The 25,074-nt window shown below is 32.5% G+C and overlaps 1 protein-coding gene across 1 annotated transcript in view; it reads left to right on the top strand.

Annotated features, from left to right (window-relative positions):
* Positions 1-25,074, top strand: part of LOC137923627 (E3 ubiquitin-protein ligase goliath-like) — a 111,209-nt gene that overhangs the window by 74,501 nt on the left and 11,634 nt on the right. The window contains exons 3-4 of the mRNA XM_068766848.1: positions 10,708-10,905; positions 15,327-15,426. Of these exons, the coding sequence (XP_068622949.1) occupies positions 10,708-10,905; positions 15,327-15,426 (298 nt within the window). The remainder of the gene's footprint in view (positions 1-10,707; positions 10,906-15,326; positions 15,427-25,074) is intronic.

Below are 25,074 nucleotides of genomic sequence, written 5' to 3'. Positions count from 1 at the left end.
TTTCTATCAGGCAAATATTTATTTCGCTGATGGATATTAATATAGTTTTAGGAGTACTTGTCGTTAATATTACCCACAGAATTTCCTGCGATACAGGTTTAAATTGCGACTATACTATGACCTACATCGCAAACGTTTTCGTATAGTTCAATTTTATCTCACTACGATAACATAATGACTTTTTTTGTATCTCTTTTTGGACATAAGCGGTATCTAAGTGCGCATATCTGGAAATAAATCGCTTAAATATTTAGACAGTGACCTACCGACCAAAATATATCTAAACTTCGCAATATGGATATGGAACAAGGTTCATGTGAATTTCTGCATCCAATATTTCTCTAGTACAATTAAGATTAATTTGATACCTTAAAAATGTTGTTCTTTAAATTTGTTTTTGTCTCACAGTTCACATGCTGTTTATATATACAATTGTGTAAATACGTTGGCTGAAAGTTAAAGAAATAATGTGCGCGCAGTTGTTCTAAAAGCATTATTTCGATTCATTACATACTTAATTTTCGCGAAATTTAATTACATTAATTATAATGGGCACGAAAATAATTATAACACGAGAGGCTTAATGTTATGACATGTCTATTATAAGATCTGAATATAAATGTTACTACAGTTTTAGAAGTGAATATAACTATTGGAGTTGTAGGCTATTACTTTTATAAACTATTAAATTGTTATCGTAAACATTTTATAGTACATTATGCTCCTGATAAGAGATTGTATGTAGTGTAAAAAATGTGGCGGGACCATATTTTCAGCACCGTAAATTAAATGTATTAATTCGATACGTTGACTTATATAAATCATTACAATCAATAAATACACTCATTATTACATTTATAAGGAATCAACATCATTTCAGCCGTATGATGTCCAATGCTTGGACATACGTTACTCCATAGATTTCTAGTAGATCTGGTAGGAAGCTGTCAAATGTCCAGCTCGTGGGTTGACGATTCTACTCTGCGCTTGTCGGTCTGATGTCTCCACTTCAGACCCTTAAGGGTCCAAGTGGCCAAATGTTCTGTCCACTCTCAAATCGTTTTGTCAAAACCCCGGACAATGTCTATCACTTTCATTAATTTTGTAATGGACCAATAAAATTGTATGTTTATATAAATATACTTTTTATAAATACGTAAGCCTATTAAAATTTCAGCTAAGTGAATGGCGTTTAGCCAGCGGGTCGGTATCGATTTAATGGGATCAATGCACTCCCGTTTATAAATATTTTTTTAGAAAATAAAACACAAAATTGTGAGAAAATAATCCAGCATTATATAGATTTTATTGTCACGAGAATATTTGTTTGCAAGTTTATGCTAGATTAAAACTTTTACGTATTTGCTGATTAAACATAAATAGTTTTTGTTAAAAAAAATAAACGGGTTTTGTTGTCTATCGAAATAAAAATCAAAAAAATTATTAAAATTCAATCATGTTTGATCAATCATTATTTAAATTCAATCATGTGAAATTTTACATTTTTGTACTAACTTCTAAATAGAACAGTCCGCGTTTACTCGACAATCTTTAACTAAATACTTTGTTAGTTATAAACTGTTGTTATATCATATAAACAAAATGCATAACAGATTTCCTCGTAAAATATAAGGAAAATTGCAATTCAATCAACAGATATATAGGTTTGTATGCCAATTATAGCAAAGTAGTACAATAATTTATCGTAAAATTGTTTTAAAATGAAAATTACGTCGCTGTAATGTATTATGCGCGATTGAACGCGTGCAGCGCGGGCATGTATTGTACTGTGGCTTTCTATTCGCTGGTGAACTACAAACGCTTTATCATTGTTTTCAAGTGCCACCTACAGCGCGTACTCCACAATTAAATTAAATTCAAATTATATTTATACTGTCCTATTTATTCTACACGCTGTTTTCAATTATTCGAATACTACTCAGTTCACGAAATTTCTAGAAACGTTGACGCCACCTGTTTACTTTCGTTAAGGGTACTACGCATCATTACAGATATCTCAATGCATGACTCAATTGACTTATTATCTATAAATTAAAGTTTGTAATTGGTTCTTTGTTTCAATGACATTTTCACATAAATTTTTAAATATTATTCTTTCCTTTAATTCTAAGAATTAATCTAGTCTCACCATCAGAGAGTCGCAAACCATTAATCTTGTTTATTTATTTTTATTTATTTACCATTGATAATAGAATATGTAGGCTCTTTATCCGATTTAATTTTCTATACTCTATCTATTCCCACGGGCACAATGACGCTAACATTATTAATAATTATTATTTTGGTTTTATTTTAAATAAATTGGCAATCGCTGCCTGAAAACCACCCCTCTGCTAGGTCTCCAGACTGCCTTAATACAGCTTGACGTTCGTCGAAATATTTATGAATTTCTCTAAGAACCTTATATTATTTTTCCCGAAATTTTTTTTCCCGAAGAACCTAGAGTAAGTTTTAATTACTGGTAATTGCACTAACTTAGCAGGGCAGAGGTCGGAGTGACTGCGATTGAATAATTTCAATTTCTATTCATATATTTAGAGGTCATTCTGAGGAAATGTTTTTAAAAGTATGAATAATGATTTTAAAAAACAATTGCAGCATTTGACAAATTTATGCAGCATGTTCGCTTCTTTGTGTGTATATGTGATGCGATAAAAAAAAACTAGTCGTCCTTAAAGTAACTTGACATAAACATGCTCACGAATTATATTATCTATATATAAAGTTAAATTGTGATAGAGACTAAAAACTACATCAACTCGTGCGCATATTTAGACTTTGAAAAGTGTTCTCTTTGCTAATATATCTATTAGAGACTCTATGAACGAACCTTCATTATTTCTTAGCCAAAAATAATTTCATCATTATCATATCAGCCGTTATACTCCTATTTTAAGCCTTTGCTTTTCCCCCAAAAATCGTCACCATGTCTTGCGCCGCACTCTGCGACTACCTGCGACATTGATTATGTCGTTGGTCCACCTCAATGACTGAGTGGACTCGATCTTACTTTTACCTTGCCGGTCCGCAGTTTCCACTTCTAAACCTATAGACCCCCAGCGCTATATCTAATCTGCTCTGCGCACTATGTGGTATGTCCACCGTCACTTCAACTTATTAGTAATCTGTTGGCCAATGTCGGTAATATAATGAGAAACACTATACCATAAGTTTTTATAGGTGTTGACAAAGATTCGTTAAAACCAACCTTTTAATAAAAAAATTAATTAGACCGTTTATTAGGCATAAAGATTTTTTATGGAAAAAAGGCAAAGGGAATATTTTCTTAGTTTATGAACAAGCAAATCTCGTTAAGTTTAATTAAAAATCTGCTCCATTATCTAAAATAAATTGCACAAAATGTGACCTATTTTAGTAACCTTCCAAAAAATGTTCGGTGAAAATTATTTAGACAACAGTAACTAAAATGTTAAAAATATACAGTTAAGATGTAATTCTAAACGTTAATAAACAATGTTTTCGGTTCAATTAGTTTACTTCGGTTCGTTAGCAATTCTCTAGAATTGTGCGACTGTTTAATCACGAATTCTAATGCGTCGAACAGTCAACCGAAATTGGTCGGATAATATTGCATATTGAGTCATATACAGCTGATATAACATACAAAGAGTTAATCAGGACGGAAAACAATTCCTTGTTAATACTATACAATTTTATGCCTTATAAACCGGTAAGAAGTTTTTAATTAGAACGTACTCGTGTTTGTATGGTTAATAAATTATGCGTTACAATGTTAAACGGTGCACAATTTTAGTTCTTATGTTAATAATAATAAAATAGAACTAATAATAGATGAATATTGTTTCATGTTTTAATTAACTACACGGTTGGACGCAAAGTGACAGACGAGTTTGTTATTGTGACGGCAAACAATTGAAATAGTGGCGAACGATAACTCGAGACAATGTCGGTAGTCGGATATATTTATATTAAGTGCCCAGACACAGCAGGGGTTTGTCACTATATTAATGAGTCATACGTTGTACTCCTATATTCGCCGGACTTAGTTAATAAAGCCCTCTTTCAACTGCACCATAAGAAAGTGAAAGGGACAGATTATTACAATTAAGTAAAACTTAAAAAAATATTTTATAATTACAAAAAACCACAAAACGCCTCTACAGTCCCGTTTTAGTTCTTCAATACAGGGTGGTTGGTTATAAGTGCATCAGCTTTATAGCGGTGTCAGGATAGTGTTCTTCCGTAATCAGGTATATGTAGAAAATGTATACTTCTTAACAAAAGCAAAAAACAGTTTTAACGATATTATTACATATCCGTTGCCTTATTAACGAATTAAATAAATCTAAAGATATTTTCCACGCGGTTTCTTTGTAAAAGGTACATATGTTACACAGACTGTATTCGCATAGGAAATTTATATAGTGAAAGCCTGTAACCAATAGTAGACATCTTGAGTTGACATGACTTTCTTTCATAAATATTTATGTAACAGACTCTCATATAAATCATGAAGGAATGAAATAGAACAATTAATCTAGTAAATAAGTAATCGATCTTATTGGAAATTTATGAGGAAGGTCCAGCAGTGGACTTTTCACAGCTGAAATGATGACAGTGATGAAAAGAAGAATTCTTATGATTCTTTTGTTTTCAAAACCGGAAAATATTATTCTTTTGAGCATAATGTGTCGTTTTGTTTAGTAATCATTGTATCAATAATAAAATGCGTGACCCTAGTCCACAGTTTTTGAAGAAATATTTAAGTGAAAATCTTATATTATATAAGTAATGCAATGGTATTCTAATATATCTTGTAAGTGGTATAAAATCATAATTTTTTACAATATACCGTTCGAGAAAAGACCCCGTTGAATATAATAGAAATGAAATCTAATCTAACCAACTACGTGTTAGATAAAAACATATCACACTTGCTTGTACAGAATAAATCCGCCATGTTTTTCCTTTATAACGTATCATAAAAAAGTATGTTTTACTTGTATTATTATCTATGGAGGCGAGTACGACCGGGTTAATTCGATTGTTTTATTTTGTGCTATTAAAGATAGTATTATAGGGCTGGTTATCATTTTATTGGTATGCCTTCTTTCAATATCATATATCATATGTATCATAGTATACATTTGATTAAAAGACGGGCAGGCCGTTCATATTGTCATCTATGACAGTTATGTGTGGAACGTTTGCACTTGCAACCAGGGAGATTGGTTGTAGTTGTAAAAGCTCTTTTACTGTAAATTAACATATGGTACCCTAACCTCCATTATCCTATTGCTGTAGCCCAGCGGTAGAGGATAAACACTTGTGAACGTAGGTCGCGGATTCGATTTCCGGGATACAGTCTTTTATAATTCACACTTTGTGAAATTCTTACATAAGATTACCACTGCTAATAAACAAGTTTCCATGGGCATAAGCCTCCTCTACGTATCATACCATACTGTGATCGCCAGCCCGGCTGCCATTTTGTGTTATCCCCCTTAGAAAGCTTAAGGAAAAGTATGCTTTGCAATGACCGTGCTTAAGCCGAAACGACAACGACAACATCTTATCCAAAAATCAATGGTGTCAGAAATTACGCAGGAAAAGCGTTTTCATAATTCGGATCATTACATTTTCAAAGTAATTATTGTATGTATACGATCTGTCCCCGCAGACTTTAGAGTGCATAAAGTTATTTGCCTGCCTTCGAACAGAAAAGATAAATCAGTCAATATTTTTGTGATTACTTCATACAGATCGATTGAAGATAGGTGTAAAGGATTTAAACCTTTTTGCTGACAAATGTGCACATATACCTTCCATTCACCTTCCGCTAGCTTTTACCAATCATTCTGTGTATAAGATCTTACTTAACATTCTGTATATTAGATTTTACCTAATATATTTGAACTCCCTTCGTTATCTTACTAGCTTTGAAATGGTTACAATTATTTATGTACTTGGCCCCTTCCATAGTACCTTTAGCAAAAGCATACACAAATTGGCGATTACCAAAGTACAAATTATTAAGAGTTAATGAACACATAATTAAAAAAAACTTACTCGTCTGATATAAATTGAAACGTGGCTATGTATGTAGTGATCGACGCTCAATAAGGAAAGTCGCTGTTGCACTTATATCCTTGAGAGCTAAGGTGTAAGACCTTGTTGATAATATAAATATAGGATGATTGGAAATAAGTGTAATAGCTTTACATTTTATACTTCTTTCACCATCACACTGTATATAATGATAAGTTAGAAATATGTTACATTGATTTATTCTATCTATTGAAATGCGTCAGGGCAATAACTTCCTGCAGTAACGAGTCTGAAACAGATAGTAAACAATAGTTATAATATGTAGTTATACGGATTTTAAAAACGCTTTTTATTTCTTCATTATCATTACGTTATTTTCTTTTTAATTCAGTTTGACATCCACTCCTTCAAAGCTTATACATCTATAACCAATCATCAAATATATTACAGATAAGTCGAATATAGTAGAAACTATTACAAAGAAACAATATTATTGGCTTGATTCTTGTAACTACTTTATAAAAGCGTATACAATTTAACGCATCCAGATGGCGCTGTACACGTAGATTTCCTTACGAGAATTACATCGGACCGAATAAGGAAGCGGAAGTCAAGGCGAGTCGCTCATTGTGATTGCGAACACGGTGCCTGTAGCGTCCGTCATACTAAACTGCCCGCCGGTTTGTTTACGAAGCTTTTTTATGGCATTGGTGCAGGGTTTACATTATTCGAAATATTTACAGGTTATCTTTATATAAAATGAGACAGTGTGCGAAAATGCTTATATCATTATATTATTTAGCTTCGAATATAAGCTTATCTCTCGTCTCAAAATTAAGGTACGATTGTAACTATTTCATCGAAAGTTTAGATAAGTATGTTAATATGGTAAGCCCAGCTTAGGACGTCCATCTACAAGATGGACAAATGATTTTGGTAGTCGGAAGATGTTGGATAGCAAGCGGCTTCAAACCGGTACTGCTTAAAGTTTATTGGGGAGTATCGGTGGAGTGCAAATATAGTGATGATGTTAACCCTAATATTTAGGAAGATTCTGATAATTAATTCCAATTATAATTTATACAAAGATATCGTTGTAATGATTTAGTTCATAATTTTATAAAATTGGATGCAGTTTTTATGTATATGTATAATAAAGGGGTTGGAACCACGAACTAACCCAAAGAAGCGATAAAGCACTTGGTATAGTCATTCTAGAAAAGTCTCATACCAGATCAACATATTAATATAATGACAGCACCATAAAACATGGTTAAAGTCCGAATCCAACCTAGAAACGATTATTCAAACTGCGATCAAGCCTCTGCAATGCTGCATTGTAAAGAGAGAAGTCATCAGCGATTGTGACATTAAACAAAGTTAATACGTTAGATGTTACTCATGATACTGCTAAGGATTTGCAAACATAATTTGCGTATAAAAGATTACGTATAAAAAAGATAATATACAAACATTTGCGTTAGTGGTTTATATTATAATTTTTAATAACAATTTTATCCAAAAGAATGATAAATAATATTTTTTTATCATTTATATGTGTGGACAACCCCACGCCGATTTATATATATTATAAAACTAACTTTAACATCTATCTTGGGCACATAATTGTTAACAAAATTTTAATTTTTGTTAAATTAGGGTCGGTGCAATCTTCATTTACGTTCGAATATATCTACTGTTGCATTGTACACAATTAACAACGTTTTTACAGGGCAATGGTGCAACTGGTAATGACAATACGAGCATGGTATTTTTTTTCAAGAGGAATATTTATTATTCTACGCTATCTATATCTATATACGATTTTTATTGGGCGCTGTTAGCCTTTCTGCCTTTTATAGCTTCGTTGGACGATTCCTCCTACGATAGGACTACGATTTAGTCGACACTTACACCACTTCTCTTCGAGTAAACGCTTTCCCAAGCACAAACTAAATCTTTATAAAACTTATACTGGACTAATCACGTTATACATGTGTGTAGCGTTTACACATCCAACCAAGTTTCGGTTTATTTAACAAACCGTTATTTTAAATATAGATGGTATCCTTTTGTATGTGCATCATTATATTAATAAAAAAAATAATTAAAATGTTTTTTTTTGTTTTAGAATTTATAAAGTATATATTGTATATGTAAAAACGTACATAATATGCTGCAATATGTTATATGACTGGCATGTCGGTCACGCGTTTTAATCGTGAGTTTATAGAGAACAGGTTTTCTGTAACCAATCCTCTTCCGCATCGCACGCCGCGTAAAATTGTTATAGACACATGTTCCCTTACATTTCTTCCATTCGGTTTACTGTTACACTGTTTTTATACAAAGGATATAAACTCTTATAACGGTAACGTACCTACTAGTTTGTACTCGTATATTATATTAATTCGTTTATTACCTGTTTGTGTCTAATACGTAAATGCTCATTCATTTCAATAGTAAGACGTCCGCTGGCGTATAAAAGCCTTCCCAGTAGATTTCAAAAAGGTTTAGATGGACCAGTTAGAACCGGCCGGCGCTTGGTGGTATGGACCAGCAAGACAAGAGATGATGTGGTCTTCATTCCAGAACCTTAACGTTCCTGTGACAATCCGTTCCGTGTACTATGAAACCTACCCACTGCCATTTCAACTTGCCATTCAGTTAGGCTTTGCCGGTTGGTTTTGTTAGTATACGGATCGCGTCATTCCGACCATCTCCATGGCTCGTTGAGCAACTGTGAGCTTAATAAAGTCTGAAGAAACTAACAATAACTTAAGTAAATATAATTTTTCGTACAGTTCATAATACAATAGAAGTATATATTAAATAACCGCATGTTTTTTTTTATATACTTAGATATCTTACGTTAAATTTAGAAATGTAAAAGTGATTTTAATGAAACATACGTTAGTATAAATGTGAAAAAAATTGGCGCTCAGTGCGTAACCGTATGACCTATATTGAAAGAAATTAATTTGAGTGACGCACAAACAAGAGTACTTCAAACATGTCCATTTGAACTGCACCGAGCCCGACATGTTAATGCATCCCTTCCGAGAACTGGCATTGCATTTCTCGCTAATGTTCCACGCAGTACTGGAATCGCCTTTGGTTTTATCCACTTCAAAGAGTACGATTCGTCCTGGATCCATTGGCAAATTTATTTATTTACTTTAAATATACATTTCCTTTGACGTATTAGAGCATTTACGTTAATCACAGTTCTTTTAAATGATTGATGAATGAATTTACCAAAGGAAACGTTAATTATGTGACGTAACATTAATTTTACTTCAAACACCTTTGTTCGTACATAGCTGTTTCTCTGTCTATCTCTATATATCTAATCTACATGAAATTAGTTATTAGCATAAATTTTGATATCAGTATAAATGATATAAACACAGATATAATAGGAATATGTTTTTTTTTCCTTTTCTGAAGTCATTAATAATTCATAAAAAAGTCATCAAGGATTGCTTGCTTTTTGCTTAGAAGAAAACAATACTTTATTAATAAAACAAACACAGATGTCGAACAAATGGTGTCACTTCGTGTTAGATAAACATCAGCGGAGCAAGGACTTGCGTAAATTTTATACAGTGTGTACTTTCGAAAATCGTTCGCAATTACAAAGTGAAGTGGTAAATGTAATTAACTACTCCGAAAGCGTTTAAATTATGTCGTTATATTTATTATTAATTTAGTTGAAGCAAATAAGAACTGGGTGATCTCTCCATCTGGGGCAATCTAGTATATAGCTGTTTGAGCCCAGGCTCCTCAGAAAGCCCTCAAGCTTCGCTATCCCAAAAGAGGCTTTAGGCTAAGCACCCTGCCGTATTGCACCCGTGGAATCTGCAAATGCCACTAAGGCAGCAGTACAACTCAGGAACTATAATATAATTTTATAATAATTTATTAATTTTGTTTGAACTAAAGTTTCGGAATTAAGATTTAATATAAAAGCGAAGTAATAACTAACGGGAACTATAGTTTTATTTGGAAAAGTTTAGAATATTAATTAACCTCTAGAACTTACATTTAATAACCGCCGGAAACACGTGCAAGGCAATTAATTTAAATCCTTAGCTGCATATTAAACGACACAGGATATTCACTTTGATGCGTTAATTATCCTCTAAATAGAAACTTGAGTTTATCGCTGGATTGAAAATACCGGTTTGAATAAACTAGTGTAATCTTATTCTTTACTTCTATAAAGTAAAAACATTGTGTTGTCTGGAAAGTCATAACAACGCAAGGATTTGTTTACGTTGCTATCAAAATGTCAGTATATGTGTGTTAAAAAAATAGAATATAACACGTATTGTTTCATCGTCCGAAAAGAAAAACCCCTTCATTTAAAATTTTATACTTAATGTTTTTGGATTACATACAGGACATTACATATGGATGTGAAATTATACTTATACATTTACTCTGCACGAAAAAAAATTCAAGTAAAAGTAGGCAATTGTAAGAAAACCTTTAAGATTTCGTTACAATTGTTGACGCCCAATTGATACATTTTTTTCCTTTTGCTTGCTTTAAAAGAGCAATTGAAAGATCACTAAATTAATTCTGTTATTCAATTTTTATATGAAACAAACAGTGTATCCGTATTTAGGTTTTTTATTTTGATTTTCACAGACTGGCAAGTATGGCGAGGGTTACGTGGGATCTTCTCGTGGTGTGGCAGTCCACGTTAGAGCAATTGGCGATGAGGGCGAGCGGGACCACAGCGGATGCAAATGGCCTCTGCTCTCTGCCGCTGCACCTTCGGAGCCACTGCCGTCTGAACCCTGGATCGCGGTTATAAGAAGGGGCAAATGTAACTTCGAGATCAAGGTATGTCAAAGTTATAACCGCAACAAGAGCTACTATACTCTGATATCAAAAATAACCATATCATCCCGGTAGAAAGCCTTGCTGCTTGTGCTTTTATGGATTCATCATCATCACCATCATTTTCATTATATCTGCCGTAAGACGGTCGATTCTGTATATAGGACTCTTCTATAGATTATCAAAAGGACCGGTTAGAAGTAGCATGTATTCAGTATCTTGTAGATAAATGACATTTGCTGCGATTGCGGATCATGGTTTCTAGCTACGTATTTTCGTTCATCTACAAATCTTCTCATTCTTCATTCGATCTACTAGATAAAACAAAAGCATATTCCTCTCCTTGGCTCATTGAAAGACTGTTAGCTTGTTTATAAGTCATCAGTTTAGTGGTTGTCTAAGTAAAACCTTGCAAAGTTAAGTTCTGCCCCTTTCATATTTTTTCTTCAAGCATAAAATACATGTTTCTTCGGCAAAACAAATCTTGTATTCGCCGGACAGTGTTAATGATAGAAAATGAACTATCTATCACTTTGGTTAGTAATAATGAGCAAAGGATGACTTACACACGGCAAAGATGTGCACTTTCGTCTGTACGTTATGGCGGAGGAGCATTTTCTTGCTCTCACATTTCATGTTTACACAAGACTTGGTGTGTTATTTGGCTGATTTTTATTTAAACGGTAATTGAGATACGCTGTGGAGGTTTTAAACCCAAATTTTTTTCAAAATTAAAAATTTTTTTTGTGATATGAAGTGAAAACAATTATTGAAACTCCCTGTGATAATGACTAATTTTGGGAATTCTTAATAAGATATTATCTGCACACCTCTTAAAAAAGTCATATATAAAAGCATGTTTACATTCTTTTGCAATCGTTGACGGCTATTGCTATTATCTTTTTCATTAAAAAAAAAACTGCGGTATATACCGCACTTTATATTGTATAATTTTTATTATATATCATTATATAATGATTTTCTGAATTAACCGCAATATCGTGAATCTCACCATCGAAACTTATTGGTGTTTCAATTTTTATTTGAATACCGACTTAATTATTGACATTATTTTAGTTTTTATTTAGATTGTTCTCCTCCCATATAATATATTATGTTGCGTATGTAATTCTAGCAACAAACGCTGAAGATTTTTTAATATAAAATCATTGTGTATTAATTTTACAAAGACAACGAAACCCATCCAGTCGAACCATAGTATATCTTTTTTAACATGGATATATAAATATATAATCGTGGACGTTTCGATTAATTGGGAAACAGTTATACTCGAATATTGTTACTTTAACTGCTAGTTTTATCTATTAATGATTTGAACCGTAGCCTGTTAATAGCTGTTACGTAGAGCACAGGCTAGAGTACATTGATTGCTCATTACTTTGTCATAGAGCTGTACAATATCTATCTAATCGTGCGGTTAACTTTTATCTAGTCATATTATAAGCGCTGCGGATTGTCTGGTGAAGTACGATAACCTATTTATTGGCTGATCAACACGTGACTCTGAAACTTTTCTTATATGCTCAGTAGCGTACCTAGAACTTTTGCCGCCCGGAGCGATCTCCAGTTTGCCGCCCTTTCTATTATATGTCAATCAAATAGTAGTTTATGATTTAAAAAAATATTGATATATCACTTCAAAGTAATCATATAAATTGTTCAAAAGAAATGACATTTATAAACTGACATCAAAAAATTTTAATTAGGAAAAATTGCCGAACAAAGTCGTAAAGATCCTTTTACGAATTCAACGAATTTTAATGAATGCAATAAAATAAAATTATTATCTTGTTCTTGAATTAGAATCCAAAATTTACACTAAAATGCATTTATATACATCGAGGAATAATATTCGAAATCATAAAGTTAATCATAATTTATATAAATCAAATATTAAACTTATAATAATCATTTATTATTCAAGAAAGAAAATAAATTTGAAAAAAATGCCGCCCCAAGGTAAGTGCCGCCCGGTGCGGACCGCACCCACCGCCCCCCCCTAGGTACGCCACTGTATATGCTTGATGTTGTTATTATGATTGTAAATTATTATTAAAGTTTATAGGAGGTTTATATGTTTTAATATTTGCCCGATCAGTCGTGAAGTGAACTACATTACCTTGTCCCACTTTTCCTATCGTTTATGATGGACCTTATAAAAAGGTCACCCAAAGAGGATAGAGAGCGCTAAGCTCGGAGTTGCGAGTTCGAATCAAAGATCACCGAGACCGCAGATGAACGGAGGTCACCGACGTAGCTCGAAGAATTGCCCGTAAGAAGTGGGGGCACATCGCTCAAACAACTGACGGTCATTGAGGCTTAAAGGTTCTTGAGTGGCGACGGGAAGCCCGTATGTGGCATAGGTAGGCCGCCCACTGGTTGGACCGACGACATAGTCCAGTGGAAAGTAGCCGGACGCAGCACCGTAAGACCTGTCATCGTGGCGTACTTTGGGGAACGACTATGCCTTGCACTGGGTGTCGATCAGCAGACATTATGATGACGATAATGACCCACCTAATCACTAGTCCGGGCTGGCCTGCAAACCGCTAACTTTATTAATCAAAACTAGCACGGCATCAAAATCAAATCGTCCGATCTAGTTTGTGGTTATTAAAACAGTTATGACAATGTAAACGAGATACTTTCCCATGGCCGCCCTGTGTTACAATTTTGTGTCTCTGATTTCGGTGTGCTTTTGAACAGCCTCCTTCAACGATCTTAGAGATTTTGGAAACCAGGCAATGTGAAATAGTTTTCATGTCTATTTTCCTTTAGGAGATCGATTTCAAATGCTTTATTTCTAAAATTACGGGCATATTCTACAATTAAATGACGAAAGGTGTGTATCGTCGGTGGACTCTTACCTTCTCACACAAAGGATTTTCATCCCTAGTAGAACATGAATAGGTAAATTACAAGAATATTTTCAGTTTTTTGCCGGAGATTGGCAATCACACTATTCTCAAATCGGCACTATTTCGTTGCCAGATGCGAGATCGCAGTAATATTTTGATGAGTTTTTAAAAAGAATTCTTGAAAAGATAGGTTTTATTCATAGATAGGTCATATATGGCATTTACAGATATTTTCGGTAAACAAACTTCGTCGACAAAATTTCATTTCGCTGTCTAGTCTGTCGACCAAAATGTCAATCAGCCGAATATCTTCAGACAAGATATTCTTAGTATATACCGCCGCTATCAATTTTTAAAAGAAAACTTGTAGTAAGCATTTCTGTTCGTTCTAATTTGATGACGCCGTAGTTAGTGTAATTACCATGCTTATGATATGTACCATCTTAAATCTCAACGTTACTGGCGCAAATGTTATCTGGTGAAATATGATACTTTTAAGATATTCGTATCACCTGCGAAAATAAAGATTAATTTGAAGATTTCTTAAAATACTGAAGCTTTATCCTGATGAGGTAAATGACGACGACATTACAATTTTATAAAAGAAAATAGTATGACTTTTTCTACAGTGAACACCCGGGAGAGGTTTAAGAGCCTCTAGTTTTCACAAATCAAACTTTTAGAGATCTTATTAGCTTAAGAAACTACGCAGTAGCTGCGCAAGCGTTATTTATTAATTGACTAAAAACACTAATTAAAAACGTCGCGCGACCATGTACAATCTAAAAGTACGCGATTGAAGTGCGCTCTGCGTCGCCTCCGATATCTCCGATATAAATAATATTAGTTCCGACGCCCGATACCGAAGATTGATGAGACGATAGGATATTATTAAAGGGATACCAACACAAGTTTCGTGAACGTTCCTTAATGACGCGTGAAGATAATTTTGATAATGACGTTGTGGTTTTGTCCACGACGGCGCCATGAACCTTTACAGACTTACTTAAAGGATCATTATGTACTTACTAAAATTCCTCGCTTTCATGCTGTTACAATATGGCGTTTCTAAAATTTATTTATGATGAAGGAATATTAAATATTGTTTGAAGACCAAGATCTTTGACCAGTAGATCTCAGAAATAATCGATAACGATGGGCCTTTTAAAAAGGTACAAGATCACTAAGAGAGCAATGGAAAGAGGTTCATATAGTGAGTTTGTAGGGCCTAAAGTTTCTAGAGTGGCATACACGAATCATAAAAACACGTGTAAAATAATTTATTTAGTATATAATGCAAAAGTTATTTATTTGCAAATGATGCAACACGTAAAGGATCGATTATTAAAAAAGTGAAAATATTTATGTAATGCTATTTGTGAAAAATTAAAAATAAATTGTAAATATTTTTTAAAAGGCGCTCCTTAAAATTTGGCGCCCGAGATAGTCTCCCGCACCTATATCCAGTGCTGGCCTCTAACAAATTTTATTTTTAATTATTTCTTGTGAAAATTTACAAATATGTATAAATATTGTATGTCCTAGGTGCAAAATGCGTGGCGCGCGAATGCGACGGCCGTGCTCATTTATAACGACCGCGACACCACCACGCTGGAGAAGATGAAGCTGTCTACTGACAACGGACGTGAGTACTGTTTATAACCAGTTAATAACCAGTTTTTAATTTTCCGAACGCATTAAATATCATATAACTTCCTGCTTTTACGAAACCTTTATTGAGAGTTCTTAATGTGTACAACCTCGACTTACTTTTCATTTATTTATTTATTAACAGTCAGTGAATAACTTCCAGTTAGTTACAATTTTGCACAGAATAAATCGATTTATAGTAAAAACCAAAATATCTTTCTATATATATAATATCCAATAAGTAAACGAATTAAGGGACATAAAGGTCCTGGAGTAAAGATCACGGACCTGTAGGCGCAGCGTAGGTCAAAAGACCTTGTCATGGTCACCGGAAGACGCTGGATGCTTGTCGCTTCTAACCTGAACTAATGGAAATCTAATGTCTATGTCCAGCTAGGATTTGCAGAACGTCACCTGTTCTGCAAATCCAAAAATAAGTCTAGGTTATCTATAAAATAAGTCCTTTCAGCTCATAGATACCCACTGCAAGGCATAGGCCCCTCCCGAAGATATCTATCGGGGGTATATAACATAATCGCCAAGCTTGGCATGTGAGTTGGCGATCATAGCGTGGTATTATGGTACGCAAGCCGCTGCTACCCATCCTCTGGAAACTTATTTGTTAGTAGTGGAAATCCTATATATTTAATGCACAAAGTGTGAATTATATTCAACGTATCCCGGGAATCGAACCTGCGGCTTACAGATTTTTACCGCTGCGTACTTGGTCTGATTAAAAAAAATCATCATAAAAATACTAGTCAAAAATCCTAGTATAGTATAGAGTAAAGGATTTACGTGATGATAAAACTTAGGTGTTAATTGCTCTGTTGAAGACGTTTGTGAAAATGATCACGTATGGAACCTTCATTGCTTTATGTTTAAAAAATACTTTATAGAGAAATTTAATTTGATATTAATTTCAATCTAAGTAAACACTTCTGGCACTCTTGTTGTGGAAAATAAAGTGAATTAACGAATATTTAACGAACTAATGTTGATTCATCCATAAAACGTAATTTTAGATCCGCCTACGTCATGTTAATTTCAATATTTTCATCTTATATTGTACTCTCAAGGTCTTATACATAAATTAATTTGTAAAAACCAAGTTTTTTGGTTTTATCTGCTTATATAGCGGTATTTTATATATTGAGATATGTAATAAATAGTTTATATGTATTTAATTAATTTATATTTACAGCCAGTTTCTTTACGATGAACGCCTGTTTCAATAATGACAACAAATTGAGAACGTTATTGTATACGATTTTAACATGTTAACTTATTCCAATTAGTCCTATGAACGTTTGGAAATTCTCGACTATTTCATGTTACTTTATTGTAATGCGTTGTACAAATATAACAAATTATTCTTTTAAAACACAAAATGGTTTATTAATTCATTAATGTTATGAATAATTGAAATACAATAAATTAGAAACATGGTTTAACATATAAAATTGATATTTATTATTTGCTTCCACTAGAAAAGTGAATGCATGCCTCTCGAAGCTCCTAAACTTTTACATTCGACATCATCGAACCGGTTATGCCCATCGAGTCGCTCAAGGAAGATCTCTCTAATAATTTATCTAACATTTTGTCTTATCTATCAATTTTTTTTTATGAACTATTGCTTTTAAATATGTCATCTTAACGAACTGTTTACTTTAAGATAAAGTATTTATTTAAAAACATTTATTAATCATTATCATTTAATATTTTCGTAAGTATAAATTGGTCGATAGACAAAAGCAAAGAACGGAGAAGGAAATAACATAATGTATTCGCAATAAACACAATAAAAAAACAAATTAAATAGAAATGAAGCACTTAAATCTGTTACAAAATGTTTCCGGCTCAGCAATGTGCCAGCTTTTTTATAAACAGCGATTTACCGATGTGCCGTTTGATGATACATATTTAATTAATTACCTTTTTTTAATTAATTGAGTATTATTATGAAACCCATGATGTAACAAATAAAACTGGATATATCTACCGTCTATAGTTATCGGGGTTAGTGTTCAGTTGTGAATTACGCTAAATAGTAGTCAGAACACTTTCGCTTACGTCTATAATTCAAGACAAGAATTGGATGAATGGTGTCCCTAGTCAGACAAAAAAACTATAAACTTTAAATGGAATAAAGAAAGGTATTTTTGAGTTATAATAAATCTTACGTTAAAGGTGTTATAAAAGTAAGCACAAAACCAAAAACTTAAGTTGTTATGCGGATTTCTTAGATCAAGGCGCCTTGGGAATTATCGTCGTTTTAAGTTAAATGAATGGTATTATAGGTGAGCGCATGATTCTAATTTCTATTAAATTGGGTTCTGTTGGCATTCTTCTCATGACGTACACAAGGGTCACTAAATCAGTAATAATGAAGGCTATGTAGATAATAATATGAATAAATTTATTTGGTATTTTAAATTTTGCACAAGTAATTTAAATTGACTTAGTTCCTTCTGTCATAGGATAAAAAAATAAAATAAAATCAAGTGTTTATAAGTGATACAAAATGTAGTTATAAATGAAGCCACTCAACCTAATAAACCATATTATTAAACCGGGATAAAAATATTTTACTTTTTGTTGATTGTTTTACCAGAATCTAACATTAAATAAGATTACTACAAACTTAAAACTTCCAAAAACATTAAACAAACACTTAAAATAGTTTCTATTTTGAAAAAAGTAGGGTTAAAGTAGAAAATATTTCTGTAAAGATATACCTACATTTTTGCAAACAAACAGAAGATAAAGCTTAAAGATGCTGTATAGTGCTACATTTGTATTCTTAATATTTGTGCTGAACGATGCCCCGATCAACATGCGAGCTTCTAACCGGAAATAATTTTAATTCTCTACCGCTGGGCTACGAGGTGAAATTAATTGTGGATACGAGGTAACATTTTAATAATTTTGGGCTTAATACTATGTTCTTCATATATGGAACTATTACCTTGTTCTGTTAGAAAGACAGATGACAGATGACGATTATAGATATACAGTAAAAACTTTATTATTTATTTGTGGTACATCTCCGTATACAAGTTAGTAAATTTTATTTTGCTAGTTGCAATAAAAATACTTTATTAATCAAAATAGGCTTACTGTTATCGATATCATTTTGCTGCCTAGTAAATAGTTTAGTTTGCGAAATATTGAATTATTTGTTATGCCTACCTATCCAATTTTATCTTTGGATTTATTAAGTCTTATCGCATTGATATACGGTGTTGTTTGTGACATATTGTTTCATTGATTTCTTATGTTATATTTCTGTCCGTCAAATTTCTTTTTAATTAATCAGCTGTATTTCGAACAATTCAACTTTATTGAGACACCCGAGAAATTAATAATGTTATTTTTTTACTTTAGTGAAAAAAAAATCATCAAAACACATACTTAATTTAGAAAGACTATGAAAAAAAATAGTTATGCTGGATTCACGCCGTTTCCTATCAGTCCCTTTAGAAATCTAGGAGGCAGATCTATATCTTGTAGTGGATATCACAAGGATAAAATGTATTTATTCAACATATACAAATTAAATTTAAAGAAAGACATCGTTGCAATTATAGTATTGAATCAATAAACACGGATTTGATCAGCATTCTATTGAAAATCTAGAGGAGACGCTTATGTCCAGCAGTCAACGTCCTATAGTTGAAATGATAATGATGAACTAAGAAGTAGAACTATACACCCTATTTAATAACATTTTGATTCTTTCATGATTTTGAAAACAGCAAAACCACGTAAGGACTTGTCTTCATTGTCAGACATTGTTTCTCAGACGTTTCGTTATCCCAGTAATTGCATACGTTATGTTCTCAAAACTAGAACATATCAACGCTTGCGAACTGACTATTGTTTAGTGCGCGATGTAGTGTCACGATAATATATCTTTTTGGTCTACGTGCCGTTTTAGTTGTCAATTTAGAAGCTTATCATATCATTTCAGCCATTAAATATTCGATATTCGACATAAATAATCTCATAGATTTGCAATAGAATACCGATGTAATGCTTGTTCATTAGTTAAGTTCTATGATCAATATGTTGTTTTTCTATACACTTTATTTAATTTTTTGTTAATAAATACATATCGGTGTTTAATTTTTCTCTGGATTAATTTTTCGATTATTTCGTCTCGATAAAAACGAGATTGCAAAAATCCGTCATTGTATTGAAGTTTTGAGATGACGGTTGTGTCATTTCACATTTATAAAATCGAGTTCTTTGTTCTTATACGCCTGTGTTTTCTTTGTGTAACCGAGGTCAGCCGGTCCGCCAACGCCGTTACTTGAACCTACCTTGTGCTTCATTGTAAATACCATAATCTATTGAATTTTCTCAACGTAAATGTTTGTGCATATGGTTGTTTTATTTTAGTTCATTATATTTTAAAAGTGGAATTGTTCCAATTCTTCAAGAGATATTTATTTTAATAAGCAATTGTTGCGGTGCCCGGTTCGTAAAACCTGTACCTTAGAATTTTTGAACGTATTTAAGCGCATTGAGAGTAAACACAACTTGGAACTTTTTAAAAACTACCTTCATTCTTTGTCTTTTAGTAAGCAGGTATACAGTGCCACTGATCCCAATGTGGCGTGCAACTGTTTCTATGAATTATTTGGTTGTCTGTGTGATGTTTTCCAGTTAAAAAAATTAAAGTTACGTATGTAAAAAAACCTAAATAGGTTTTTTTATATCCATTGGATTTGCTTAATCCTTTGATTACTCTGCTTGGATTACCAAAATGCAATTACTAAAATTTTTAAAAAATAACTTTGACTAACAAAGCGCAGAGCAATAAATTTATACAGAATTCAGGCAATTGATACGCGTTGCCCAAGCCATTGCTTTTTAAACTTTTTCATTGATCAGATTAATTTGTTGAGTAGTACAACGCATAGTATCGATAATAATTTTACAGCCAATGAAGACATACTTATGACTCTTTAATACCAATTTATGACTCTAACCTCACCCAATGATATTCATCGCATTATTCTCAAACTAAGAAACAAATAGAATAGGCTACAATAGCTTTAGTACCAAGGTTGTTAAGCATAGTAGTCTATGTCTAGCTCTTATACTATGCCACATCATTAACCTATATACAGAAAAAGGCTTCATTCCTGACAAATAAAAATTTTCGGTTACTCCTTTGTCTCAAAAGGGTTAAATAGACGATATGGACTCTTATAGGCCTATAGCACTTATTTCTATTTTCCTTAAAATATTTGAGAAAGTAATTAACGAACAACTTTATAGTTTTTTTTATAAAAAAGAATAATATTCTTGCAGTGGAGCAAAAGTGTTTCAGCAATAACAAAAACTTTTATATAGCCGTCTACAAATTAATAAAAGAAATATTTAATATTATAGATAAAAGGGCGCATATTACGGCCTTGTTCATAGATATAACGAAAGCTTTCTATTTAATTGACCTCAGCGTATTATTAAAAAAACTTGAAGAATATGGAGTACGAGGAAATAACCTAAATTTAATTGAATCGTACCTAAGAGGTAGGACACTAATATAAAATATCAACACTAAATGTGAAACTACCCTTGGCCAAAACAATCAAATATATATAATATAGTTTTTTTATGTACATCAATGATATGCCGCAAGTCATAAATCATTCAGTGACTTTATTTGGTGACGATAGTAGTGCAATATTTAAAAATAATAACATCCGCACTTTGGAACATAACATTAATGAATCTCCAGGAACAATAATCGAATGGCTCAAATATCTATAAATTAATTTAAATAAAACAGTTTTTATGAACTTTCGACATCAATCGTTATTATTTATAATGATTTATATGAATATTTATGACAAGCTAAATATTAAATATAATGATGAGCTTGTAATTGAAATTTCGATATGACTTGGAAGACACAGAAAATATCTGTAACAAATTGAGCCAATTCTCATACGCGCTATACATGTTACGATAATCAGTAAACATCTCAACATTTTTTACGGCCTATCGCGGGCTCGTATTATCTACATTGCGATATTGTATAATATTTTGAGGAAATTTCAAATATAAAACTGAAATATTAAAAGCTCAAAAAACGTGTGTCAGTGTAACTTGCGTACACTTTTATTTCGTAAAGCATATTATACTGTTGACGAAATTTTAAATAGTAAATTATTAGTTTTAGATCGTGTATTGTGTGTTATTATTATAACCATTTAATTAATCATATCATTACATATAAATTTCATTATAATGACTATTGTGAATGTAAATTTAAATTTGAAGAAACAATTGACAGAATCCGCTGTTTTCTTTTTTTTACACATACCTACATAAAAATTATTCGTCACATTCTGTTTTGTTATCACAATATTTGACGTGGGTTCTACGAAATCAATGATTTCATTTGATTTGACTCCTGAGTGAACGAGTATTATTAGAATAAAAGGTTATTTTTAAAGAGACATTTTCTTCCCAGTTTTGCATATTTTCTCGATATTCGATTCTCGCTGCGTCTATATATACGCAATCTATACGCTATCTATACTCAAAATAAGTGTAATTATTAGTGTTCTAGAAGAACGACGCGGGTGTAGTAAACGTGACTACGTATAATATCTGTAGGGTCAGGCGTCTGACATATGTTTGAAACGCAGTTCAATATTTTCAGTTACACCGTATTATTTTAGATGGTGATGGTATTTATCAGACACGATCTATTATTCTCGTCACTAATTGTGTTTTAAAACAAAATTATTTGAAAATTTATATAAGAGATAAAACAAAAACGATAAATTACATCTTGAAAGTAAAATCAGAGTTTCTTGAAGTAGAAACTAAAACTTTGGTGTTAGATCAGAACGTCTTTGGTACGTACTTATAATTTTATGTTCGTGTCCTTACACGGATCACTATTTGTTTTCAGTTTCTTTGTAATAAAAGGTTTTAAACACTATAGGATCCAAAGTGGAAGGTAAGATTAAATTAATAATGAAAAAATGTTTTCACTATCGTCAAATGTGACATTGATTTAAATGGTTGTTAATCTCTGTCACGGTTGGTTTTTCTTTCTACTCATTGTTTTATTCCTCATCTTATATTTATTATTCATCTTTTTATATAATTACCTAAATAAAAACAAACTTATCAGCTTCGAATGAATGTAGTAATCTGATTAAACAGTCGAGTTCTATAGATAACTAAATTCTATAGGTAAGATTCTTATATATTTTGCATTATAATACAAATAAGTATTATAATGGATACAGGTCGCTCCGAATAGTCATAAAAATTTACATTATTATTTTTTATCAATTTTTTATCAAGAATTCAACTGAACATGGAAAAGGTTACTACCATTTTAAGTTCTAAGTTTTGAAAGAAATTATGTCCTTTAATAAATATATAACATTAAATTAACGTTTAATTAATTTAAATATGTCGCAAAAAGATAATTTTGCTATAAATTATCTTTTAAAAAAATATATTAAGTACGTATACAAAGATTACTTTAGTTATCAGTAAATTATTAATCTTTTAGATTTTTTAATCAGTTACTAAAAAGATTTATAAGATAATACTATTTATTCATTCAATATTATGTTATCGTCGTGGGGATTCAAATAAATACATTGTAATGTTTTTGCTGTAAAAAAACAAGATGGCGGCACGTTTTTCGTTGTTTCAGCTCATAGTCCTACCCAAACGATATCTATCGGGGTATATACCATAATCACCACGCTTGCCAGGCAGGTTGGAGTAGGCAGTGTAATTTTATAGTACGCAGACGACACTGCTGCCCATCCTCCGAAAACTTGTTTATGAACAGTAGCAATCTTGTATAATAAATGCACGAAGTGTGAATTTTTTTTTTTCATTTATTTGCATTTGTTGGTAGTCACTAAAATTACTTTCCTATGTTACATAAAAGTGCAAATGAGCGTATATTTACTGGGCGAATATAACCATATATCACAGAAAAAATATATATAAATATAAATCAGTGACATTTAAAACTCGGTTGTCATTATGTCGACATAAACTTTCATTGTTTGAACAGAAAACCGTATGATAGATACATTGTGCAATTTTAAAGAACGTTAATCATTTTAAAACGGCTCCTTTAAATTTTATAACGTCATCTTTCGTTTTTAAGTATCCTATATGATTCGACGATGCGCTATCATTTCTTTTTACACCTTTTTCCTGCTACACGATGTATGATATACTTTAGTGAAACAAAGATACGACGCTATTAAATGATTAATTTGCTCACGATTACGAAAGAATTTTTTATTTATAATTTTTATGACTGTATAGATGTTTCTAGAACACTGAGATTAATGTAAATTTGTTTAAATCCATTAAACCTTGGTCTCGTAATATGGAACAAATCTCTCACGCACTGAACCTGTACTAATAAGATCGTACATATTGGATTTCACTGTCAAGGTGACACAGGGCCGTCGTTACATAGCCTATCAGTTACATTAAGAGCTGCACGTAAACTAATTATATTGTATAAATAGTAATGATGACGCTGGAAGCCTTTTTGCACCAACTTTATCACAGCATTTTATATAACTGTTTGAAAGATTAGCGTTAATATAATTCAATAATAGCAAACAGGTTATGTCTGTCGAGCAGTAGTAGCCCAGCGGTAGAGAACTGAGACTTTGGATCATAGGTTGCGGGTTCGATTCCCGCGATACAATACTACATAAGTCACACTTTGTGCATGATTGCTTACAAACAAGTTTCCAGAGGATGGGCAGCAGCGTCCTCTGCTTACCATAATACCAAGCTGCGTTTGCCAACCTACCTGCCAAGCGATTATAATATATCTCCCATAGACATCTTTAGGGGAGGCCTTTGACTTACAAGGGACGTCTATGAGCTGAAACGACGACGACCCAGAAGTAGTAAAGAAAAACATGGAGAAACCGACATATTCTAGAACTAACAATCCAAAAGATATGCGACGTCGAACAATCGCACTAAGCCCTTGTGAATAATGTACTCTCTGTGCAGGTAACTCATAAACATTATAAGCGACCACAAAAAAAACACGTCTGAATGTGTTATGGTTTTTTCTTATATCTGGGTGCGTTCGGAACCTTTGAAGCTCTACGTTAAAGTATGGTCTTATAGGGAATGGTCAATCTGGCTATAATTTCTATCACACTGAGCAACTCTGGCTTCTTCTCATGAAGAACACAAGGTCATTCTTGTTCGTATAATTAAATGGATATTTAATTATACGAACAAGTTAGGTTGTCGTTAATTCAGCCGTCGGTAAACATGCGGGGAGTCCCAGTAATGAAAAACATAGTTGTCGTAAAGCGAGTGAGTTGCGGGGATTTACTTTTCGAGTGTAATTAGATGTGAACTGACGGGATCATAATTAAAAAATAATCTGTAAGCAGATCCTATCGTCTGATGAAAACGGTTATGGGTGGTATGGACGACATTAGAATTTTCCCGTATCCCTTATGCAGGCTGTGTTTGCAACAGTAAAATCGTTACAAGGCTACCAACATTGAAATGAGATGGTGAATCATGATTAATTATTAACTCGTATCATTCTTAGTATTATGTTAACATGTCACGGATCACGTAACGCATATTT

The sequence above is a fragment of the Battus philenor genome, unplaced genomic scaffold (assembly GCF_028537555.1).
Source record: "Battus philenor isolate CCGP_79_NKW_IND1 unplaced genomic scaffold, ilBatPhil1.0.hap1 SCAF_22, whole genome shotgun sequence".
Lineage (NCBI taxonomy): Eukaryota > Metazoa > Arthropoda > Insecta > Lepidoptera > Papilionidae > Battus > Battus philenor.
Note: the sequence above shows the minus strand (reverse complement) of the source record. Positions and strands in the feature narration are given on the sequence as shown.